Source organism: Anabrus simplex, chromosome 7, assembly GCF_040414725.1.
Source record: "Anabrus simplex isolate iqAnaSimp1 chromosome 7, ASM4041472v1, whole genome shotgun sequence".
Taxonomy (NCBI): domain Eukaryota; kingdom Metazoa; phylum Arthropoda; class Insecta; order Orthoptera; family Tettigoniidae; genus Anabrus; species Anabrus simplex.
This window is the reverse complement of record NC_090271.1, coordinates 115990003-116016095: the sequence shown is the minus strand read 5'-3', so window position 1 is coordinate 116016095 and position 26093 is coordinate 115990003. Positions and strand designations below refer to the sequence as shown.

Here is a 26093-nt window from a genome sequence, read left to right as displayed (position 1 = left end):
ATGGCTGGCAATCACGTGTTACTTAATTGATAGCCAGTCTCCTTGTTGAAATTTTTAGGATTTCTACGTATTTCCACAGCTTCCCCCCTATAATCCTGAACCTGTAGTATCTCGTGTGAGTAAGAGACCAAGTATTTTGGAATATGACATCATGACCCGACGACAGAGTGTGCTCAGCTATTGCTGATTTGTCTGGCTGCTTGAGGCGAACATTTCGTATATGTTCCGTAATATTAGTACGAATAGACCGGCATGTTTGTCCAATGTATACCTTACCGCAAGTACAGGCAGTTTCGTATACCCCAGGATGTAAAATTGGGGACAATTTGTCCTTGTTTTACTCAGACTGTGAGCAAATTTTGTGACGGTGCCAAACAAGATTTTTATATTGTGTTTGCGGAGGACCTTGGCAATTCGATCTGTGGTGTTGTGAATGTAAGGCAGGTAGGCAGTTCCCTTCACGTTTTCCTTCTGCGAGCTTTGCTTCGTCGTTTCTCTGGTATTCAGAGCTCTATGAATCTGCAAATCGCTCTAAACATTACCCTTGAACGTGACACTGAGTGTGTCCATCTCCACCTGGATATTTAATGGCTCAAATGTAAGTTGACATTAATGAAAAATAGGATAAGTACAGCCGGACAGGAATTAATATGCAAATACCAAGTGAATGTAGAGGAAAATACGATGCCCCTTAATAAATTGTGATAGTATGTGTTACGAAAATAAGAAAGCGGTAACAGAAGAGAAATTTAGGCGCAGGGATTCTTAGTGGAGCAGATAAGATGATCCATGGTGTTATTACTAAAACCTAAAGAGGCAAGGCAGAGGCAAGAAATTAAAGCGGAAAACCGAAGTAGAATATAAATACAGTAAAAATTATATCAAATGCCAGAACCCAACTTACGGTGTGAAATAATGGGCTACACTCCACGGTACTGTTCAGTACTTCTTACGGAATTCTACATTGTAGACAGAATTCTAGGTTAGGTGTTGCACAGCCGTGATCCGCGAATACTCTTAGTCCTTTTTTCGGAAGGAGGGGTCGAATAGTGGAGAGTCGCAGGGCAAAAACTATGTCCTTTTATTAATCTATTTCCTAGGAGTACCCGATGAGTCGAAAAATCTCAATTCACTACACTGGCGGCGGAAAAATCCATCTGATTTGGAGGCAAAGTTTTTCTCCAAACCAGAGGAAAAAACCCCTCTTCACTGCTAATTTTGAATAAAATTAATGTAGAATTTAATAAAAGTTAATAGGAAGAAGCTTTTCTTAAGAAACGGCTCTTTTTGGGGTAGAATTTTGGGTTATTTAGTGTATTGTGGTGCTATAATTTGGAATAGGCCAAAATTGTAATTCTAGACCAGGTCATACTGCTACTACTACTACTACTACTACTACTACTACTACTACTACTACTATTATTTCTAAGTGAGCTTCTGCCTTAAGTGCGCACACTGCTTAATCAAAGCGCTTCAGAGTAGGAATCAAATAGCTGGAATACTGCGATGAACCAGTGTGTTACGTACCAGCAGTATCAGAAAATGTATGAACCAGAGGAATACCATGCTAAAGAAGAAAGGTGTCTAATTCACCAGCTATTTCCCGTCAATATTCAGTCAGGTACGCTGCAGTAATCTCATCTATCGGAGTTGAATGGCAGCATAAGAGACAAAGAACATCACAACAAACAATTGTCAATGTAATGTTATTGTTGATCAATGTTATGCGCTTTCGATATTGTAGGCCTTCACATTCAGTTTTATTCCGACTCCGAAATACCAGTCATATCAAATTCGGTACGGTAAAACTGAATAAAACATAAATGATTGGAAATTGTATTCTCTACAATTTTTTTATGTAGTACTTTTCGACAGGACCAATAACATAAGTGTTTAAAAATTAAATTTTTGGCGCCTTCCCCTAAACTACAATTTCAACCAGGGTGAATAAAATTATTGATCACTTAGACTCTAGTTTCTTATTCGCCGTTTCTATATACCGATTTTCATTAAATTATGTTAACCCTTTTTCTCGTGGCTCGGCGTTGTATGGACTTAGCTACAAAAATACAAATTCATGAATATCTGTTCTATCACAGCTGGTACGGTAAAAATGTATAAGACATAATGCTATATAACTTTAGTTATGTAGTGTTTATCGATAGGAGCACAAATAACATAAGTATTTGATACTTAAATTTTAGGCGTTCCCCTAAACTGCCATTTCACTCAGCGTGAATAGAATTATTTATAGCCTAGATTGCAGAGGCTCATTCCCCGACTCTACATTCCAATTTTCATTAAATTCCCTTCAGCTGTTTTCTAGTGATGCGTGTACATACATACATACATACATACATACATACAGTACATACAGACAGACAGAAAATACGGAAAAGTAAAAAATACATTTCCTTGTTACTTTAGACATGACCTATACAGAAATACAATTCGTTTCAAATTCTGAGAAATATGCAGACAAAACTCTTAGATCTACAAGTTGTTTTACGTCGCACCGACACAGATAGGTCTAATGGCGACAATGGGTCAGGAACGAGCTAGTAGTGGGAAGGAAGGGGCCGTGGCTTTAATTAAGGTACAGGCCCAGCATTTACCTGGTGTGAAAATGGGAAACTACCGAAAACCATCTTCAAGCATGCCGACAGTAGGGTTCGAACCAACTGTCCCCCGAATACTGGATACTGGCCGAACTTAAGCGACTGTAGCTATCGAGCTCGGTGTTCAAATATTAACAGCTCCCCTTAGTGCTATTTGAGGATGAATGTAACCTCCAACGGTATTCCGCCAATATCCCGCAGAATGGCCGATTGACGTCTCCCTTGCTTTCTGCCAAAGGAAAAACCACGAGATTACAGGAATGATGACGAAAATGGCAATACGTTAATTCCCCGTTGGCAAGCAGCCAGAGACGTTGCCATGGTAACCTGTAAGTTCGTTGTCGGTCTGTCGGACACTCAATATGGAGCATGAGACAAGCAGAAAACAGTAAACTTCTCCGTCATTTGAAGAGTAAGTGATATTAACTTATGTACGTAACAAACGTTGTCTATAATGAAAGTAATATTTATATATAGTCCACGGATTTTACAGAAAATCAATACTATAAAAGGAAAGGGAAAAAAAGTGTTCTGGTTTCCCTACAAACCCCCCATCTATTCAGAATTTTTTTATTCGCATGCCAATAAAATCCTTCCCCGGGGTGAGTAAACTCTATATATGAAGTTCAGTTGATGTCTATCCGATTGTTTCGCCGTGATAGTGGAACATACATACAAACACGAAGACTAAAAATCAACGATAAATTCTTGAGTTGTTCTAAAAATGGAAAAATATCTTTAAGAATGGCTAAACAAACGAAATTACAGACAGCGTACTCCCTATAAATTTATTTATATAGATCTGCTTTATCGGCCGCTTGTTATCCATTCTGAACTGCTAACATTGAAATTCCGTATCCCTTCTCTTATTGAGTCTATTACCAGCTCGTTTTCCTGATTCAGTTCATAACCTACTTTTAACCTATATTGTCCAATCACCATCTTCGGGCCTATTAGCCTTCGAAGGATCATTTCTTCAAACTTGTTGACTGCACTTAGTCCAGCCTATCCAGTCATTCCGAAAAATTGACTAGCATAAAGACACACCGTTTTAATTACTTTGTTGTTATGTGTAAGCTTGGCTTGCCTTGAGATGGCCTTGCCTTTCTACAGGCTGTGCGTTCTGAGGACAGTGAACATTTCCCTCGTCTGCTGTCATTGGCTTCCTTTTCAGTACTTTTCTGGTGGGAATATAAAAAATGTACCTGAAGCTGTCGACACTTTCAGTTGTCTGCTACTGTTATTATTATTATTATTATTATTATTATTATTATTATTATTATTATTATTATTATTATTATTATTATTATTATTATTATTATTATTATTATTTCCTTTTTGCTAGTGGCTTTACGTTGCATTGGCACAGATAGGTGTTGTGGCGACGATGAGATAGGAAAGGGCTAGGAGTTGGAAGAGAGCAACCATATCCTTAATTAATGTACAGCCCCAGCCAGCATTTGCCTGGTGTGAATATGGGATAAACGGTAAACCATCTTCAGGGCTGCCGACAGTGAGATTCCAACCCTCTATTTCCAGGATGCAAGCACACAGATGCGCGCCCCTAACCGCACCGCTAACTCGCCCGGTATTATTATTATTATTATTATTATTATTATTATTATTATTATTATTATTATTATTATTATTATTATTATTATTATTTGCTAATTGTTTATCACCGCACCCTCCCAACGAAGGATTTTGGTGACGGAAGGATAGGAAAGGACTAGGATTGGAAAGGCAGCGGTCATAGCCTAAATTAATGTACATTCCCAGCCTTTGCCAGGTGTGAGAAAGGTAAACCGCGGAAAACTATCTCCAGGGCTGTCGTTGGTGGAATTTGAACCCACTATTTCCCGAACGCAAGGTCACAGTTTGCGCCACTCCAAGTGCACGGCCGAATCACTCGGTATTTTTACTTAAAATAATAATTATAATTAAAATAATAATAATAATTATTATTATTATTATTATTATTATTATTATTATTATTATTATTATTATTATTATTATTATTAATATTAATATAAACATAAATATTAATTTTGCACTTCATGTTTGTACTTCTGGATTGGACTGTTTCACGCAGGTTAAATTATACAGTAGAGTAGTAGTTACATTCTATTTATCTTAGGCTCGTAGGCTTTTGAATTATTGGAAAATTGTGAAATGGCGAGAAGTATCCATAACTCAGTCTGCGAAAACAAACCATTTATCTATATATCTTTCTGTCCATCTCTCTAGACCTGATGTATTATGTGTAGGGTCTACTGTTAATTAGAAAGATTTTACATTAAATTTAAACACATCATATGTTTGAAATTTAGTGAACAGAGAAAAAGCAAGCACATAAAATGTATGCTTCAAGGTTCTAGGTTCACTGGACCATATAATAACACCTTTGTGGTAGCATCTTACCTTTAGACATGGGCGACAACAAGTGGTACTGTACTGAGGCCCCTCCAGCACTCTGCCCAGCTATAGTCACTTGGTTTGGGTCCCCACCAAATGCAGCTATGTTCTGCTGCACCCAACGTAGAGCAAGGACTTGGTCTTTCATTCCAGCGTTGCCTGGTACTACCTCATCTTCAGTGCTCAGGAAACCTGGAAGAAATTTATAGTACATGGCATTATGGAACTAGGAATTAGCAATCATTGGTGGATCTTATTATGCAGAAAATCAAATATCAGTGTCTGGGAATAGAAATATTTCACACTACTATGTCAATGGAAGAATTTCCTTTTCTGTTGAGGTGTCTAAAATTTTATCACGTAAACGATCGTCCGCAGCTTAGAGAACTGGACAAATTGACTCCCAATAGAGAAATGTTCTGTGTACCGGAAACAGTAAAATCTTATACGCTATCGGAGATAATGCATGCAGTGACGAGAAGCTTGTTAACTTTAGAGGAAAGTGACATTTCAAAGAGTGCTTACTAAGAAACAGGGTGATTCAAGAACCTTGTATATTACAACCACGACGATTTACCATGGAAAACAATGTGATGATACTTAGAATATATCTGCTTCACCAAAATACTTTCTCCTCAGACTTACAGGCCATATCTACGGCAAACCTGTTCCTCTTTTGAGAGGGTGTGGTCCTAGAGATTCGTCCATTACTTGTACTTTAGTGAGGGAAGAAGGAACTAACATATAAGAAACATGTTCTTCTAATGTTTTACTTTGTCAGCACACTTCATAATTCTAAAAATATGACTTAGAAATTGTGAATTAATTTTTTAATTTTATGCATTTTGCTTTAATTCACACTGACCCAGATAGATCCTCCGGTGGCGATGGGATACGAAAGTGCTAGGAGTGAGAAGGACGCGACTGTAGCCTTAATTAAAGTGCATCATTAGCATTTTCCGGTGTGGAAATGAGAAACCATGGAAATCTACTGACATTGGGGTTCGAAATAACTATCTCCCGAATACAAGCTAATAGATGAGTGATCCAAACAGCGCAACCATTTTCTTGGTTTGTAATACTGTGCTCGTTGGTTATACACTAACAAAAAGTAAAGAAAGCTGCTTGTTTAACAAATGTAACTCAACACTCATATCTCAATTCTGTTTAAATGACAATATGAACCATGGTCTGAATCAACAGAAAATCATGTTCGTGATACCAGTAAGCACATGAAGCCAGGACTTCTTCATTTGTAATAATAAAGTGGTCTTAAATTCTTGTCACGGAGTGTAAAACTAGCATTAGAAATACGTACAAATAGATAATTATATTAATAGAGGTGCAATTATTTTTGAAATCTGACCGAGAAAATGTCTTGAAACCTGCATGGTATGAAAGCCATAGTCCGCCCTATTCGAATGAATTACTAACCTGGTGGCCAAGGCACGCACTACATACAGAGTTTCTTCACTTTCTTCTGACAGGCCACTATTCACTCTACTCTGCACGTAAATACACCATAATCGGTAAATGAGAATTGGAAATCCAGTGACTCTTAAGGGACAGAATTAATTCGAATAGGGTGGCCGACGGCTGGTGAATGATGCATGTTTAAAGACATTCCATTTTCTAGAGAAATTGTCAGATTTTTTGAACATTCTCTAGGGCACTGAAGGAACGACACACTGGCACTTACTGTAAGTCTGTATGCTTCATGATATGCAAGTGATAGCTACTTACCGAATATACCAAGACGATAGTTCATGCTAACATAAACTATTCCTTCATTGACGAGTAACTGAGGACCTTGTGGTAAGTAGGTACCAGACCCCGTCAAGAAACCACCTCCATGGATCCAGACCATCACTGGTTTCAAGGAGCCTGAACCGGGCAGCTGAAACAACGCAACATTTTAACGTAAAAGAAAACAAAATGACTTACTGAATAGAATACGGTCTTATATTCATGACGAAGAAGATTTTATGGACTATACGCTCATAAGTTGGCCACCTAGTCAAAGCGGTAAAAATTTCGTTACTTCATGCGGAAGGTCATAGGTTCGACTCCCCGTCAGGAAGTTAAACTTGGCGAAGCACTCCACCTCACTACGCGCTGTGATTACAAATAGTGGAAGACTTAACATTCCACTCGTTCAAGAGCCTTGAATGGGGCGCGCGGCTGTGAGCTTGCATCCGAGACTTAGTGGTTTGAATCACACTGTCAACAGCCCTAGAGATGGTTTTCCGTGGTTTCCCATTTTCACACCAGGCAAATGCTGGGGCTGTACCTTAATTAAGGCTCTTCTTTCAAACTCCTAGGCCTTTTCTCTCCCATCGTTGCCATAAGATATATCTGTGTAGGTGCGACGTAAAGCCATTAGCAAAAAAGCCTTCAAAGTTTATTAAGAGATGGCTTTAGCATTGCTTTTATGCAGAGTTTCACAAAAGTCACCTATGACTTGAATTATTTAAAGTAAATGACTCCATTTATGCCACAAACACACTTGCGTCGCAAATATATTTCGTGATTTTCAGGTGGCAACCGTTCGCTTCCTCATAAAGACGGGCTCTTTTCAAAGCAGATTTCGTACCCTTTTCAGCATTTTTTTGGTTTTAACAAGGCAATTTCTAATTCAATATTGTTCTTGAACTTCCGAATGGTTGCTAGTTCGTCGACGATCTTTCAGGTATCGCCGGAGAAAAGAATTCGAGGCTGCCAGACTTGGGGCAATAGCATAATAACAACGCAACATGTTCACTGTCCGCTATTCACTTTCTCCGTGATTACTTTCCCGACTGCCCTTCAAAAATGCATAAAGAGAAGAGAATTTCATTTTTAAAGACAAATGGTACGACTCATGAGGTGCTTCAATCCTAACAGTAATCCTGAGCCACTCTGTGAAATACCTTGTCGTTTTGGTTCATTATTGAGTAACTTTATAATAATATTGCTTGGATTTTTCAATCTACTTTTCATTATAATAGCTTCTCATGACAATTGTCTTAGACTTCCATTTTCTTCTATTTTCCAACGTATAATGACAATGATATTTGATATGCTAAAAGTTAGCTACCTCTAAGGTGATGAGTAGAGCTCGGAAGTTGAGGATAAATCCTTTTCTTCACGAATGCCCGAAGACAAGGCCCAACATAATATATGTTCATTCTGGGTCACTGTAGGCAAGAAAATGATGGGTATTATTTGTTATTTTTCGATGTTCTTAGTCTTATAGATTTTCTTTTAGCTTTCTTTATAGGTGTTAACGTCATTTTTCGGCAACTTCACCTCCTTTCGAGTACATTTGTACTGCTCATTCTTTATTCGAATCTGCATTAGTTCATCCATCATCTCTTGAACACCTTTTCTCCAGTAGCGGAGGAAATGAAATGAGAATCAAATGAAACGAAATTAAAAATGAAACTAGTGCTTGAAAAAACCAGGGGTATGTGAAATATCAAAGGAGAAAATGTTTGTGTGAGTGTTCAAGTATGTTTAAAGCATGATCCCTTTACATCCGTTGATGTGGAGAGATGTTTCTCCATGTTTTGCAACGTGCTGACTGTAAACCGAGATCCTTTACACCTAAGAACCTGGAGATGATTATTGTGATCAATGTGCCAACCACGGATTTTCCCATTCAAAGAGGTGTTAAGCAAGGCGACCCCATATCTCCCAAGCTGCTCTCAGCACTATTAGAAATGGCCATGTCAAAAATCAACTGGCAAAGCACAGGAATCAAAATCAATGGGAAAAGGCTGAACAATTTAAGGTTTGCAGTCGACATTACACTTTAGGCCAACGACATCAATGAACTACAAACTCTAATACAAGATCTTGTCTCAGCCTGTCAAAAAGTGGGACTATCCATGAACCTTTCTAAAACCAAAGTAATGCTCAACAAATGGGCCCCAGCAGGAACGCTGCATGTGGGAAACACCACATTACAACATGTCAAAGAATTTGTCTATCTTGGGCAACTTGTAAACATGAAAGGGGACTTGAGACCGGAGATCTTCCGACGTATCAAACTAGGATGGCAAGCCTACGGAAGAAATTCTTCAATCTTCAAATTCAACATGCCACCCCACCCCGTACTGGCTTACGGTTGTGAAACCTGGACATTGAGCGAGTTTGTTAAGCAAAAACTCAGAACAACCCAAAGAGCTATGGAACGGTTCATGCTAGGCTTGAAGAAAGACAGGAAGAGAGCAGATTACATCAGGTCAGTCACAAAGGTCAGCGACATTTTACAAAGGGTGTTTACCCTAAAATGGCAGTGGGCAGGCCATGTTGCTCGGAGAACTGATGGTAGGTGGACAAAGCTTGTGCTTGAGTGGTGTCCGAAAAATCATCTCAGAACAAGGGGAAGACCACCGGACAGATGGGATAAAGACATCCGGAAGATCACTGGGATCAATTGGCAGAACATCGCTCAAGACCGTCCCAGATGGAGAGATCTCATGAAAACCTACCTTGCTTCGGAATTAAAGGGACCACATCGTAAAAACGATTGAGTATGGCTGATAGTGATAGTGACTGCAAATACAACTGAGGTAAGGTTTCCAAACTCCTATTTCTGTAAATCTAGTGTTATCTAGCCAAATATTATTCCAATGATAACTATTTTAATTTCTTTCCACAGGATATCCATTGCGGGTTCTCTGAATTCATTCTAGGTGGGAAAAAAACGTTTCATTCTAAATTCTGCAAGTACATTTTTTAACAAACAGTGAATTCCTCCTTTAAATTATATTAACCTAAAAATATATAACGTCTGAAAGAAGAAGCATTTTACTCAGATAGGTTTGTACTCTATGTTGCATAGTACCATAATGTTGCATTTTTAAACATTATATTCCTTCATTAAATATGTCATTAAAACTAAAATTATGAATGGATTTGGATCGAATTTTTACGTCCCGCTTCCCAATTTTGGTGGTCTATATTTTATATTTTATGTATTTTGAAGTCTTCTTTTAGGAAATTTATAGCTCTTCGACTTCCGAGCCCTAGTGATATGAAATTTTGAAACTTACGTTGTCGTAAAGCGTTTGCTAACTATTATTCAGGAAGAGAGTAATAACACCGGCTACAAGCAAGACCAAGGACTAGTGCTGAGTTTTTTATTCGTATGTAAAAAAAAAAGTTGTAGAAGCCTCAATTTTTAACTTACCACTGGGGTGATCAGCTTAAAATATTTATAAACGTTGGTTCTTTATAAATTTAAATGCGAATGGAAAATCCTACCCTTGTGTTCAATATCATTTTGAACGAAAAGAAGATGACACTTTTTGTGCCTATGAGTACATCACATTTATACACAGTAAAGAGCCCAAAATAATATGATTTCCTAAACTCTGTAGGCAACTAGTACATGCAACGCCGTACAAGTACATAAGTTGATATTTTAAAATACTTTACAAATCTGGAATAGTTCATGTTTTCCACCGGCTGTTTGTGATTTGTTCAACCAGCTGCACTAACTCCACTGGCAAAAATGTTTTAGAAAGATCAATGATTTGGGGGTTGTCATCAAACACCACTTAGCTCCCAGAGTCTGTCAGTTATTTGAAAGTCTAGTGGAGAAAAATCATCCATCAGCCACTAAAATAGTGATGAAATAGCTTTGGAACTCACTGTGTTTTTCTTCTTTTGTTTGGAAGGAGGCTCTGTTTCATTCTCACTTAAAATATTTTCAGCACTCTCTGTATCACTCTCACTTTAAAAATCGCTAACAATTCACTAAAATCATCATCATCATTACCATTTCCCGCTGTGCTTGATAAATGAAAGATTCTTTGATCCGAAATAACATCGCTGAAAGAGCAACTGTAGCTTGTTGTTCCGTCATGTTTGTTTACGTCACAGATGAATTCCGCAGACGTCTACAAAAAACTCTGCGAGTTACTTCCTGAAGCTATAAGCCATGATCAATTAGTTCTACATAATGCTCAAGAGATGGCAGAACATGTCAGAGATGGAATCGGCACTCGAGAGTGAACTGGGATACTCAGAGAAATTGAAGTTCTCGTGCACTATCTATAGACATCTGCTGGACCGGCCGCGTCAGTTCGCCTATAGGCTGGCGTAGCACTCATCGGGCCAGATTTAACATATAATTCATGCATAGTTTTTCATATTACTACATCAGGAGTAGTCTCCACAATAACCACAGTGTAATAATATATATAATATGGAAAAACTTTGATTAGACCGGTGACTTTTTTAAGAAATTGATTTCTGGCCTACAACATTAAAACATGCACACGCACTTCTCGCAATGGAAGTTAAGATGCTGTGATGGTCCGTTGACTCAACTAGTCTATGGAGGGACCGATGATTCATGGATGAAATTAAAGGCTGACTCAGTCACATAGAAAATGTGGCTCACGCCTACGATGGAATGAGTATTTACTTCATGGATGTAAAGACCACCCTTCAACAGAAGGTAGAGGGTCACCAGCCTTCAGGGTGATAACAACCACGTTGGCTGGATAGAAAGCTATATTTCGGGATCGAATGTGGGATTTTAACTGTGGATGATCAATTCCAGTGGTTCCGGAAATGGGTTCTCAGCATCCTAAACTTCTCCCTCCAATGTACATACACACATCACACGTCCATCCACTATTACACCGAAACGAGTAAGTCTCACACGGCAAACACCATCCAGTGTAAGACTTCATTATCCAAAAGTGCAAAACCAGGAAATCGCTGCAGTGTAAGAGTTTAAAACAAGAACATAATTCTCCTATTACTATGGCTGATAAAAACATTACATCAATATGTTTGTATCAACTTCATTTAATGATAAGAACATAATGTAATACTATAGTCAACACATTTGTGGACTGGCACCTACATTGTAGGCAATGCGGCATACACTCATGCACTACAGTCAAAACCTTCTTTGACTGGCGTTAACAGTGTACACCCGTGTACGTACTAGAATCAGTATATTTGTGAATTGGTGCTAACAGTTCTTTTTACCTATGTTTTCGCATCTTTTTCCCGTCGCGGTGGTCCAGTAGATTTTGACTCGATCTTCTCAAACGCTTTGCTAGTATATTTGTCTAATTTTTGGCAGAACTTTAAATCTTCCTGTAGCTCAAACTACGGCATTCTCAAGTTACACCGCTGACATTGAACTACCCTTCATAACAGGGAGCGTAGTCCTGATTATACTACACTGCCTGTTAAAAATAAAGCACCCAGAAGAAGTGGTTGAAAGTGAATGAAACTACATATGCTGAAAGACCATGTACCTTTATTGAACTGATTACAATATGGGATGAAGAAGACAAGACCGTTGGCAGTTACAGGTGCAATGTTGGCGCCAGGTCAGTAGTGTGTCACCCCGCCCCCTCCCTCATCCCTACCGTAGTGCAGTTCGAAATGGCATCAAACAGTCTTTGGATCCTCTCCTGAGACAAGTTCTGTTATTTAAAGATGTACGCAGTCGAATAGACCCACAGTTACACCAGTAATCAGACAGTTGTCATACTAAAAGGTACATACAAATATCGAAAAATATGCAGGTTATGTGGGATTCCCAGAACCTTTGCTTATAACCAAATTTCCTCTCTTAACCCTGTGTTACCATATAAACCTTCCATCGTTTATGAATATGAAGGAAATTTAATGCACAAATAAAACATCGATTTTGTTCAAATCGGGCGAGGCGGCCGAGTGGCTAGGGGTGCAAAGCTGTGAGGTTGCGTCCGAGAGATAGTGGGTTCGAACCCAACTGTCAGCAGCCCTGAAGATGGTTTCCTGTGGCTTTCCATTTTCACCTCAGGCAAATGCTGGGACAGTATTTTAATTATTTTGCTAGTTGCTTTACGTCGCACCGACACAGATAGGTCTTATGGCGACGATGGGACAGGGAAGGGCTAGGAGTGGGAAGAAAGCAGCCGTGGCTTTGATTAAGGTACAGCCCCAGCATTTGCCTGGTGTGAAAATGGGAAACCACGGAAAACCATCTTCAGGGCTGCTGACAGTGGGGTTCGAACCTACTATCTCCCGAATACCGGATACTGGCCACACTTAAGCGACTGCAGCTATCGAGCTCGGTAGTTCTTTAATTAAGGCCATAGCCACTTCCTTCCCACTCCTAGGCCTTTCCTATGCCATCATCACCATAAGACCTTTCTGTGTGTCACACTTCGCATTTTACTGCTAAAAGACGACTTCGCCATCACTATTACAAGTTGCAAGGCAATCTTGAGTTTTAAATACAGTTTTCACCCAAAATATCAATTACTTCTTGTTCCCAACTATTTTTTATAACAGGTCTCTAGTGATAAGGCATTGGAGTGAGTGACTTCGTTTTATTCTGCAGCCTGTGTTTGTACTGTGGCAGGTTTCTCTGTGTTTGGTATGCTTGTGGGTACAGTATCCGGCTCGAATACAGCAGGTGAATCAGTGTGACGTTCTGTGTTACCAACTATCTCGCCTTGTTTTGTTTTCGTTCTTGCCTCGCCTTATGGGGCAATCTTGTCTAAAATGATCCGTAGCGTTGCAATAAAAGCAGGATTTAGATTGCTCTTCTTACATTACCTGCGCATTATATCCCTCTATGGCCACGATTAGTGGTATGGCAGTTTTAAGTTCTATGCACATAGCCCTGATACCACTCTAAATATTAGAGATGTAGTTTTAAGACCATCATTCATATCTGATTTCCCTTAATTTCGCATAATTGCTAAAAAATGACGTTATTTTCTCGTTCGGCATTTCTATTGGTAGGATCATTATTCTGACCAATTTACTATTAACATATGCACATGTTAAAACAACATCGGAGAATGGACCATTAGATTTTCGAACCTGTGATTTTCAGATTCTATTATATTCCCCATCGGAGGGGAACCGGAGCCATTACCCCAGCTGTCTTAAATACAGGAGGGACGCTATGTCGGTTTGTTTAAAAGTAGGTCATTGACCCCCTGCCTTGTGGGTTGCCCACCTCACAGGCGCCACCTCCATTTTCAATTCAACCCTTGAACAACTTGCCTTACTCAAATCGCATTTCTTCTGCACCATTTCGTGGACATTGTGGTATTACAGAATTCCTGAGTTCATTTATTGGTCTTGTCGCTAAATACACATTTTATTGTATTCCTTCCAATGCTATTGTTTGCAATTTTCTCTTCAATTTATTTTATTGCAAAATATTAACACATCAACGTCACACGCAGTGAAAACAGAGTACAGTGAACCGCTCTCTGATACAGCTCATGCCGAACTCTCAAATGAGTATATTCGTTTTATAATTAAGTGATGTAATTTGCTATTTTGCTTTACGTCGCACCGACACAGATAGGTCTTATGGCGAAGATGGGATGGGAAAGGCCTGGGAATGGGAAGGAAGTGGCCGTGGTCTTAATTAAGGTACAGCACCAGAATTTGCCTGGTGTGGAAATGGAAAACCACGGAAAACCATTTTCAGGGCTTCAGACATTGGGATTCGAACCCACTACCTCCCGGATGCGAGCTCGCATCTGCGCGCTCCTAACCACACGGCCAACTCGCCCGGTTAAGTGAAGTAATGAAACGTAAATTATATTATTGATCTGAAGTACTTTTTCTTCCAGAGTATATTACTTTTGTTATAATCATTCCGAAAATGCCTCATTTCGCCTTAATATTGCAGATTGAGTCGAGTCTAACCTATATGATACCGTACTGCACTCCTCTTTACTCACCTCCGGCGTATATACATTTAGGTAGAGGCAGTCTTCATCACTAGCAGAGGCCCCAGGCTGCTTACATTTGTTTCCTACCTGTAGGACTTCCAGGGTGCCATTCCATGGCTCGGCAGGAACAGGAGCCTGTCAGAGACACAAAATCTTAATAATAATAATAATAATAATAATAATAATAATAATAATAATAATAATAATAATAATAATAATAATCTATTTATTTAATTGTTAGATTCAGCCTATGGAGGGCCATTTTACACTAATAATAATTATAAATAATTGTAAAAGATAACAACGGTATAAACAACAATATTAAATATCAAAAATAAATGAGCAATTATTAACAATAACAATGTAACAACAATGGCAACGACAACTGGCAAGTGTCGGTTACAGAAATTAGGAAGAAGAAAGATCGAGGGTTGGAGGGACGGAATAAAATGGAAACCTGGAGAGGACTTCAAAGGAATCTTATAATTGTTTGCTTGAAGGTTGCAAAAGGTGTGAATATGTCGATATCTTGTCAGTGAGTTAACAGGTGTATGGAGAACGTGGAAGATAGAGCGTTGTTGTAATGTTAGGCGCGGACGGGACACATGATATGTGCGCCGGTTGCGTTTAGGGCGGGGAAGAACGTGTAAAGTGAAGTATTACATTCGGTGTTGCCATTGATTATTTTATGGTGGTAATATAGATCGGAAAATTGTAAACGGATTCTCAGATCAAGTATACACAGGTAGTTCAAAATGTCAGGTTTAGTTTTGCCCCTATAAAAAGGATTGCGAGTCATGACAATGAAAGTGAAAAAAATTCTATTTAGTTGATATGTTTGTGACAGTAGATGAGGACGAAATAGGGGAACAAAAGTCAACAATGGGGAGAACATACGAGACAAAGTATAATTTTAAGGCGTTAATATCATTAATTTCAGTGAACCTATAAAGAATGCCCAGGGTACGCACAGCACGGGATTTCATAGAATGAATATGAGCAGAGAAGGTTAGTTTACTGTGTATTATAACACCTAACTCTTACTTGAGAAGTCGATTGCAATGTACTGTATTTCCCTGGATGGGATAGGCAGTGTTCATTCCTTCCTTTAGCAAGGAAAAGGAGACTGTATTGCACTTCTTAACAATGGGAGAAAGATTCCATTTCTTAAACTAGTCACCACACGAATTGAGTACAGTCTGTAATTCATCCCAATCATCAGGCGTAAAAACTTTTCTTAGCTTTTTCAGGTTGTCGGCGTACAAGAGGAGGGAACACTGACTATTTTGGGTGCAGAGAATTATGTCATCGATATAGAAAACAGAGAGTAGGGGTCCCAGAATACTGCCCTGAGATAACCTGATAACACAGATAACCATGATGAGATCCTCTGCCGGAGAGGAAACTTTTGATCAATGACAAGACGGGACCATGGATATAAAATCTGGTAGCGATCTATATAAATTACATCTAACTGAGATTTATATTCTAACGCTAAAATGATATGGTGATTGAGAACTGTGAGGTTTGTGAGACATGATTTTCGGCGAGTGAATCCGTGTTGTTCTTCAAATAGGTACGGTTGTGAGAAAATGAGGAGTCGGCGGTGGATTATTCTTTCAAGGACAGAGGATAGTATTGGAACGATAGATATTGGGCGGTATGATGAGATATCATGTTTGTTGCCAGATTTGAAAATAGATGTGATATCAGTTTGTTTCAAGCTGTCGGTCAATGTACCAGTAGCCAAACACAGGTTTAAAACCATAGATAACGGTGCACAGAGAAATGCAGAAGTATTTTTTGAGGAATATAGGGCTAATAACATTGGGCCCGGTGGAGCGATTTGTTGGGAGACTATTGAGAATATTTTAAACTTCATTTGGAGTCGTTGATATTTGCAAACACGATTGATCTGTGGTAGTTCTGTGATAGATGCGGGAGGGGTAAAGGTAGAGTGAAAGTACTCATTGACTTCTTGAGATCTTAATTCAGTTGAGACATCATCACTATGTAGTTTAAGATTCAGTGGAATCCGGGGTGACTTTCTACATGATGAAATGAGGGTCGGAAATTGTCCTTAAGGAGTCCAGGTACAGAAGTGATGCGCCGGTTATAGTCATTCTTAAGATGCGATTTTGAATTTTCCTTAGGCGTTCAAAAGTATTATACGTTTGTGAATTGGGGATAGACTTCCAGAGTGATCACCCACGGGTTTTCTTCTTTAGTAGCAGTATAGTTTCGGCTTTCAGCTAGGAGTTGGGGGGATATTTGTGTGTTCTGGGTTTGCAGAAAGGGACATTTTCTTTAATAGTGGTAAACCGCACTGTTGACATCACGCTGCTGGTAACCAGCAACAAATGAGGGATGTGAAGCCCTGGTTGACAACCAGCCAGTCTACTTTACTCCATTGAGGAAATGCTTGCCTCGCAGCGAGTGTGAAGTCTTTATGACGATAAGCAGGTAGGCCGATAGTAGCTTCAATTGAGTCATGGTCAGCGCTAAGAATATTTCTGCCAGCAGACACTATGGAGAAGAGGGGGTTAAATGTTGCCAGATTTCTTCTGGTGGGCTTTAAGCAGAACTGATGTAGGTGAAGACCGTTTATGAAATTTGACAAAATAAATGAGTCCGCAATGTCGGTTACTTTTCCGGTAGTTGTTGATTGCCAGGATATGTGTGAACTGAAATCATCGATTAGCACAATATCATTGGATTTATTCAGAGCCAAAACCGTTGAATTAAAGCAATCTTCTAATGCTGTTATACCACCGGAGGGTGGGCGGTGGAAGCAGCCAACTAACAAGTTTTAATTCTGGAGATCGTAATTTCGATGTCTCTGACATCAAAACGTTACCTAATCTATAATTAAGATGTCATTACCTGTCAGGTAGAATGTGTGTACTGTACTTAGGTGTTATTCGTACTGTTGATCTTCCATTTTTATTTTTATTATCTGCATTTACCTAAAGTGCAATTTATTTAATCCGCCCCTCTAGAGGCATGATATCAGGTTAATCAGAATATCAGGTATGAATTTCATTTAATCCAATCAAGAGAGATTTCACTAAAACATCTAGAATAATAATATGAGGAATATAGGCGGGAAGAGAAATCAAGTGTTAGAGCGCTATCTTGCTTTGCCCAAGTTGTCGGTTTCATTCTCGGCTCAGTTCGGAGGTAACTTTAGGTGTTCAGTACGCCAGCCTTATGATCATAGATTTACTGGCAAGTGAAACAAATACGTTTATGATTTCTGGATACAATTGAGAATTCATTAATATACTCCTTTCCTACATATTCATACTGATTTTGTGAAAAATCTGTACGGATAAAAGCAGCTCGATTTTTCTGGGTGATTTCTTTTGCTAGTGGTTTTACGTCGCACCGCCACAGATAGGCTTTTTGGCGACAATGGGATGGGAAAGGCCTAGGAGTTGGAAGGAAGCGGCCTTGGCCTCAATTAAGGTACATCCCTAGCTTTTGCCTGGTGTGAAGAGGGGAAACCACGGAAAACCATCTTCAGAGCTGTCGATAGTGGGATTCGAACCCACTATCTCCCGGACTCAAGCTCACAGCCGCGCGCTCCTAACCGCACGGCCAACTTGCCCGGTCCTGGGTCATTTCCAAGAAAAGAGTAGCGTTACGAAAATGTTTGCAAGTTTGGGCTGGGAAAATTGGGAGAAAGGAGACGAGCTGCTCGACTAAGTGGTGTGTTCTTAGCTGTCAGTGGAGATGGCGTGGATTGGTATTAGTAGACGGATAAGTCTGAGTGGTGTTTTTAAAATTAGGAATATCACAATATGAAGATTAAACTGGAATTCAAGAGAACAACTTAGGGTAAATATTAGTTTTTAGGTTGGGAAGCTAAGTACTGGAATAGTTTACCAAGGAACATGTTCAATAAATCTCCACGTTCTTTGCAATCACTTAAGGAAAGGCTAGGAAAACAACAGACAGACAATGTGCCACTTAGGTGACTTCCCTGAATGCAGATCAATAATGATTGATTGATTGATTGATTGATTGATTGATTGATTGATTGATTGATTGATTGATTGATTGATTGATTGATTGATTGATTGATTGATTGATTGATTGATTGATTGATTGATTGATTGATTGATTGATTGATTGTGTAAAAGGAATATGGTGGACACATTTAAATTAGTCACACCAACTCATATACAGTATAAATAAATTGAACAGAAAGTGTGTGTGTGTGTGTGTGTGTGTGTGTGTGTGTGTGTGTGTGTGTGTGTGTGTGTGTGTGTGTGTGTGTGCGCGTGTGTGGAAGTGTGTACATGGGCCTTGATTTTGGGTGATGTTTATTTATATGTGAACACCATCATTCATGAAGGAGTTTGTCACTTCTCTCCTCAGAGGTCAATATCATTGTGCGACTGCGTGTCGCTATGCCTATAGTGATGGTTATATTTATATGTTACTAAGTAAACCCGGCCAAGCTTCGCTGTGGCTCAATCTGATATGAAATGAATGGGTATGTACATAAATATATTCTAGCTAACATGAGATCAAAAGCACTTTAGAACATACTAATTAAATTTATTATTCTTTTCATGTAATGTTTTTTGCAACGACTCAACGATATGCCTTCTGATTCAAGTAGAGATTTGGCAGCGTGCATTCAGTCGGTCATTTTCATCTCCGATGAAATAGATTTGGAGCAATTTATGATTATTGCTGGGGAAAGGAAGCAAATATTAATAATCTGTGGTAAATTTTCCGTGAATTTGAAATGTCGGCATAAAATGCTCTGCTATAACGTTAGCACCGAATGAATTCATCTGAAAACAGGAATTGTAACTTCTTATGTTTTTGAGGAAGCATCAATAATTCCATTTAACAAACTTTTCAGTGGTTCTTTTGACTGCTCAGGTTGAGGTAGCTTCACTTTTCCGTTCGCGCACCACATTCCAGGGTTTCCTTTCTCATTTAAATTTCATTGCTCTGCAGTGCGAACAAACTGGTCAATTTTTCCGATTTAAACGAATTTACACGAGGTATTGTACTGAATATCTGGTCGGTATGAAAATGCAATTCGATGATATGAAGCTCTTATCTAATTGTTCTTGGCGTTGTTGAAGCTACTGTGCTTTCTTCTTCTCGATTCAAATCATAAAAACTCGTACTATGGCTGGTGGAAACACAGACGATCATCGACTACTTTTAGAGTTTTGCGAGCACAGGACACATTTACTCATGTTTATTCACATTCACAATAACAGGCAACTCATTGCCTAGTTACATGAAAGTACATCTCGATCACGGCATGTTGGTTTCCTATTTCCAAATAACAGGCAATGAGTTGCCTAGTTACATTAACCTCCTAGCAAGATAGGTCCATAAAACATGGATGCGCCTTTCCATCCTCCTAAATACATCAGTTCTTACCGCACTATAATGATGTAGCGTAAGTCGTTGTCCATCTGTCCATCAAGGTTGATACAATCTTGGTGCGGCTTTGTAGTTAAATCAATTCCATAAAATGACTCAGTATAAAAAACTACCTCTCCGATTTCGTTCAAAACACTTCCTAAACACGCTCATATTCAAATGCAACTTAGTGTTAAAATTTCAAGTCAATCGACTGAATCCTTTTAGAATTTTGTGATCACAAACAGACTGAATTTTTATACATAACAAGCAAATGTACCCGTGCTTCGCTACGGTATTCTACATTGTATAAGGATATCGAAGCAAATTACTGCACATGCAGTGAATAAGGTATTTCTTAATTCGTATGTCTCTTAGCGTTATCCGAGAAACAGCATTGGGAGGTCTCCATACGTTGTTTCCAATGTAAGGTGTAAATTTCGGAGTTGTGATGATAACGGCAGGCTCACTTGCCTACTGCCAATCACAATGGATTTGGGAAGTTTACATTATAATGGCAGGCCCCATTGCCTAATACGGGGTCACAATCGATTTGGAAAGTTTTCGTCACAATCGCAGGCCCCCTTTCTTACTTCCAGACAGTACAGTTGAGGAGTTTGTATTATAATGGTGGGCGACTTGCCTACTGCCAGTCAAAATTGAGTTGTGCTGTTATCATTATAATTGTAGGCCTCTTTTCCTAATGCCAGCCAGCTTACTGCCAGTCACACCGAGTTGGTGAGTTTCCATTAAAATAGCAGGCCATTATGCCTAATGGCAGTCACGTCTTCGATGGGTACATTTATTCATAATGGCAGGCACCCTTGCCCAGAGGCACACACAAATCGGGTAGGGGAGTTTCGAACAAAATTGCACGCTCCCTTGCCTTCTAAAAGTGAAATCGAGAAGGGAATTATTATTTACAAGGGCCCTCTTTACTAACGCCGCTTATACAGGAGTTCGAAAAGGACTCCATGTCTACTGCCAGTCAAAGTCGATGTGGGGTGTACTGATTAAAATAGCGACGTAAAGCCACTAGCATAAAAAAGGATAGGTGAAATGAAATTATATTGGTGAATAATGCTGGAATGAAAGATGACAAGGAAAACTGGAGTACCCGGAGAAAATCCTGTCCCGCTTCCGCTTCGTCCAGCACAAATCTTACATGGAGTGACCGGGATCTGAACCACAGAACCCCTGCGGTGAGAGGCTGGTGCGCTGCCGCCTGAACCATGGAGGTTGAAACGCGATATTATTATTATTATTATTATTATTATTATTATTATTATTATTATTATTATTATTATTATTATTATTATTATTATTATCCGCCTCTGTGTTGTACTGGAAGGTGTGATTAGTTGCCACCCCGGAGGCCCAGGTTCGATTCGCGGCTCTGCCACAAAATTTGGAAAAAAGGTGTGAGGACTGGAATGCGGTCCACTCAGACTCGGGAGGTCAACAAAGTAGAGGGAGGTTCGATTCAATACTCAGCCATCCTCGAAGTGGTTTTCCGTGGTTTTCCAGTTCTCCTCCTGGAATATACGGGGATGGTACCTAACTTAAGGTCACGGCCGCTTCCTTCGCTCTGCCTTATCTATCACTTCCTACTCTCCCAGCTACCCACAAGGCCCCTGTTCAGCATAGCAGGTGAGGCCACGTGCGCGAGATGCTGGTCCTCCTTCCCAGTTTCATCCCCCGACCCAAAGTCACGCTCAGGTACATTGCCCTAGAGGCGGTGGAGGTGGGATCCCTCACTGAGTCGTAGGGAAGAACCAACCCTGGAGGGTAAATGGATTAAGAAAGAAAGAAAGTATGTAGGAAAGAAAGATAGAAATAGTTTATTATTACTATTATTATTATTATTATTATTATTTGAATGGAAATGGGTCACACATCAGAATGTGCGGACTAAAACACACATGCATCTACATAATAATAAGTGTGTTTCAAAATTATAGGTATAACCAGCATGATTGCGTACAAGACACTGAAACGGGTAGAGGAGTCCTAACACACGTTCGTAAACCAACCTTTTTTGAGACACAACATAATCACATAACAACGTTGTTCATGCTTTATTGTCCAAGTGTGAGGCCTCACACTTAATGCCAACACCCTCTTGCATTCGAAGCAGCATGAAGCTGTTGTCATAGTATCTCACACGTCTCCTAACGAACAGAAGGTTGACATCCTGTTTTCACGAATGGACGTACTAACATTTACCGTGGCAAGTTCTTTAAATGCCGCTACAAATGCGACAGTTGGTTCAGAAGTCATAGCAATGATTTTTCATTTCTCGAAAATGTGCCACCGCCATGTGCACTGAACTGAATTCCACTGAGTGTCAGGTTTCTCGTTTATGTTCAATAAAACGGTACCTCAGCCACTGGAATCGAATCTTTAATTTCGGAGCTATAAGCCTTAATGTTAGGACATGATTTCGTTAATCAATGTTTTTTATTATTTTTATTATTTGCTTTACGTCGCACCGACACTTATAGGTCTTATTGCGACGATAGGGTGTGATAGGCCTAGCGATGAAAAGGACGTGACTGTGGCCTTAGTTAAGGTGCAGTCCCGGCATTTGCCTGATGGAAAAATGGAAAACTGCAGAAAACCATCGTCAGGGCTGCCGAGAGTGGGGTTCGAACCCACTATCTCCCGAATGCAAGCCCACAGCTGTGTGCCCCTAATAGCACGGCCAACTTGCCCGTTCGGTTCGATTTTATAGAAGTCGCGACAAAAGGATTTAATCACTTATGAACGAATTTCGTAACAACTAATACATTAACTTAGTCATAAAATGTCCCCGCCTTAGGACATGATCGTTAAAACGTGAAGTATTTACGGTCTGATAACGTGGTTAGCCGGTTCGAGCCCCATTGGCGGAAAACGTTTTCACCATCAAAATGTTGATCGGAAGGGTAGGAGAGATGGTAGTATACAATGTTTAATCACTAGATTGAGTGCCAAAAGACGGGGTTCAGTTCCAAATCTCTCAGCAGTGTTCATATCAAGGGGGCGTATGACGTTGTTGTTGGTTATTCGTCCGTCCGATGGTGACTTTAAGCCTTGAGCGTTCCCCTTTATGTCATTCGACAGTAGTGGTATATATGGTGACACCAGTTTCCACCCTCTTCCTACCTCGTCATCGTCATCATCAACAACATCAGGTACATTTCTTATATTTTGTGTGAAGGAAACCCTTAAGCTTCAATATTTTTAAACGCTACATCTTCCCTTAAATTTAAATTTTATTGACACAATGAAGAAACATCACAATGTTTCTGGCATTTTCTTACCTTAAAACGGAGATTTCCCACTGGTGGTTTACCATAAGGTATGCCGAGAAAGGTGTAATAAGGAGAAAGATTATCTGGAGTCACCTTCCTCCCTTTCAGAGCACCCTGTGGCAGTGTTATGATCGGGTACTCGTCATCAGAGAAGACTTCCGCCAGCTGACTGGTGGCCAGAACGAATAAAGTCCAAAATAGTGCTCTTGTGCCCTTCATTTCTATGCTCTGAAGACCACGGATCACTTACAGTTATTCACAGCTGACTACGAACTTCTGATGTAGATAAAGTGGAAAACTGTGATTAGATTTACCACTCAAGAGCTTAATCTCAAGTATTTTTGCAAGATTTCATTTCATCGATAAGACACTGTATAATGGTCCACTAACTTTTATCTTTCTAATTTAGATCACCTGACTTCAAGAACATTACCCTCTACATACTTCCTACGACCTTGTTCTACTGGTGCCCAGCTGTGAGCTTGCATCCGGGAGATGGTGGATTCGAACCCCTGTCGGCAGCCCTGAAGACGGTTTTCTGTGGTTTGCCATTTTCACAATTAGAAAATCCTGGCGTTGTACCTTATTGATCGCCATGGCCACTTCCCTCTCACTCCTAGGCCTTTCCTATCGCATTGTCGCCATAAGACCTATCTGTGTCGGAGCGACGTAAAGCAAATTGTAAAAAATATATATATCTACTGGCTTGCTGTGTGTGTATACGCGTAGATATAACGAAAAAAACCATCACTATTAGTATCCATGTACGTTTTTGCGTTGTTCACTACTGTATTAGGTCTGAAATACACCGGCGACAATTTTGTCTTCGTATGTTAAACCGTTTAGCAGGAAGGAATGAAAAAATTGTTGACTTGCATGTCAACGATACCATTCCAGTACCACAGACCAGAGGTTCTTCGTACCCTATTTTATTTAACATCTAGGGTGTAAAAGTGTCCAGTCTGTGAAATTTTGAGGTACTACGTTGAACATTAATGGAGGAATGAATACTTTTTTAAGGGGTGAATGGTTCATGGTGAGGGTTACTGTAGTCACGTCCTACTTCGTGAACCATGAGCAACGGCTGAGTAGCCTAGTAAGTGGTCCTGAGAGTCGCGATACCAGTTGCTACGGAATGGAAGTGGGCATCTCGGACATATTCTGAGTCATAGTCCTCCTTGTTTTCAGGCGGCTAGGTCATCACAATCGACAGGTGGTCCCTAACCCGTTAAAGAAGAGATCCTCACTTGAACTATGTGCAAGTAGGGTAGAATCATGCTTCATGAATTTATCGAGCTCAGAATATTTTAAGCAAGCCTCGAACCTATGGGAGTAGGTGTCCCACTCCCATATGACAGACTAGAAACAACTTGGCGAACGAAACGGAACTCGATGGGGAGCTATCAATATTAATGGGGATTATGGAGGAAAGAATGTGGAACTGGCTAAGTCAGCAAAGAGGATGTACCTGATGTGCTAGGAGTAAATGCTATTCGGATAAGGGGAGATAACGAGGAAGAGGTTATTAAGTATACTTGACGGATGTTAAAAAGGGAAGGGCAGAGTATGGGGTAGGACTGTTCATCAGGAATACTATTGCACGCAGCATGGTTTCTGTTAGGCACCTAAATGAGCGAATGATGTGGGTAGATTTGGCAGTTGGAGGAATTAGGACAAGAATTGACTCAGTGTACTGTATTCACCATGTGAACATGCAGATGAGGATGAAGTAGACAAGTTTTATTAAGCACTTAGTGACATCGTAGTCAGGGTCAAATGCAAGGATAGGATAGTGCTAATGGGCGATTTCAATGCGAGAGTTGGACATAGAAACGAAGGATACGAAAGGGTGACTGGTAAATGTGAGGAAGCTATGGAAACAAACAGGAATGGGAAGCGTTTGTTCGACTTCTGTGCTAGTATGTGTTCAGCAGTTACGAATGCATTCTTCAAGCAGAAGGCTATTCACCGCTACACATGGGAGGGTAGGGGTAGCAGATCCATAATAGATCGTATCTTAACCGACTTCGAATTCAGGAAATCTGTTAGGGATGTACGGGTTTTCCGGGGAGTTTTTGATGATACGGACCACTATTTGATCTGTAGCGAACTAAGTACCCCTAAGCCTAGGATGGAGAAACGGAAATCTGTCTGTAAAGGAATAAGGGTAGAAAATCTCCATGACGAGGAAATTGAACAGAAGTAATTGGATAGGATTAGTGAGTAGTTCCGAAATCTGGATAGTAAGCAGGTTCAGGATATAGAAAGAGAATGGGTGGCATACAGGAGTGGTATATTAGAATCAGCAAGGGAATGCCTAGGAAAAACTGTGAGTAAAGATGCGAAAAAAGCGAACATCTTGGTGGAATGATGAAGTGCTGCAGCTTGTAAACGTAAAAAGAAGTCCTATCAAAAATGGCTCCATGCAGGGCGGATGCAGACAGGAAATTGTTCATAGATGGAAGAAACAGAGCGAAACTTATAGTTGTTGAATCCAGAAAGAAGTCGTGGGAAGATTTTGGTAATAACCTGGAAACACTAGGTCAAGCAGCAGGGAAAACTTTCTGGACAGCAATAAAGTATCTTAGGAAGGGAGGGAAAAGGAAATGAACAGTGTTTTGGGTAATTCAGGTTAACCCATAATAGATCCCAGGGAATAACTGGAC

General features: G+C 39.8%; 1 protein-coding gene across 1 annotated transcript in view; it reads right to left on the bottom strand.

The window, feature by feature from the left end:
- LOC136876949 (esterase FE4) overlaps positions 1-23695 on the bottom strand; it is a 50680-nt gene extending 26985 nt beyond the window's left edge. Inside the window, exons 1-4 of the mRNA XM_067150718.2 lie at positions 23437-23695; positions 14744-14869; positions 6777-6930; positions 5040-5225 (exon numbers count right to left, since the gene is read on the bottom strand). Coding sequence (XP_067006819.2) covers positions 5040-5225; positions 6777-6930; positions 14744-14869; positions 23437-23646 — 676 coding nt within the window. The 5' untranslated portion in view covers positions 23647-23695. The remainder of the gene's footprint in view (positions 1-5039; positions 5226-6776; positions 6931-14743; positions 14870-23436) is intronic.
- Positions 23696-26093: the final 2398 nt, after the last annotated feature.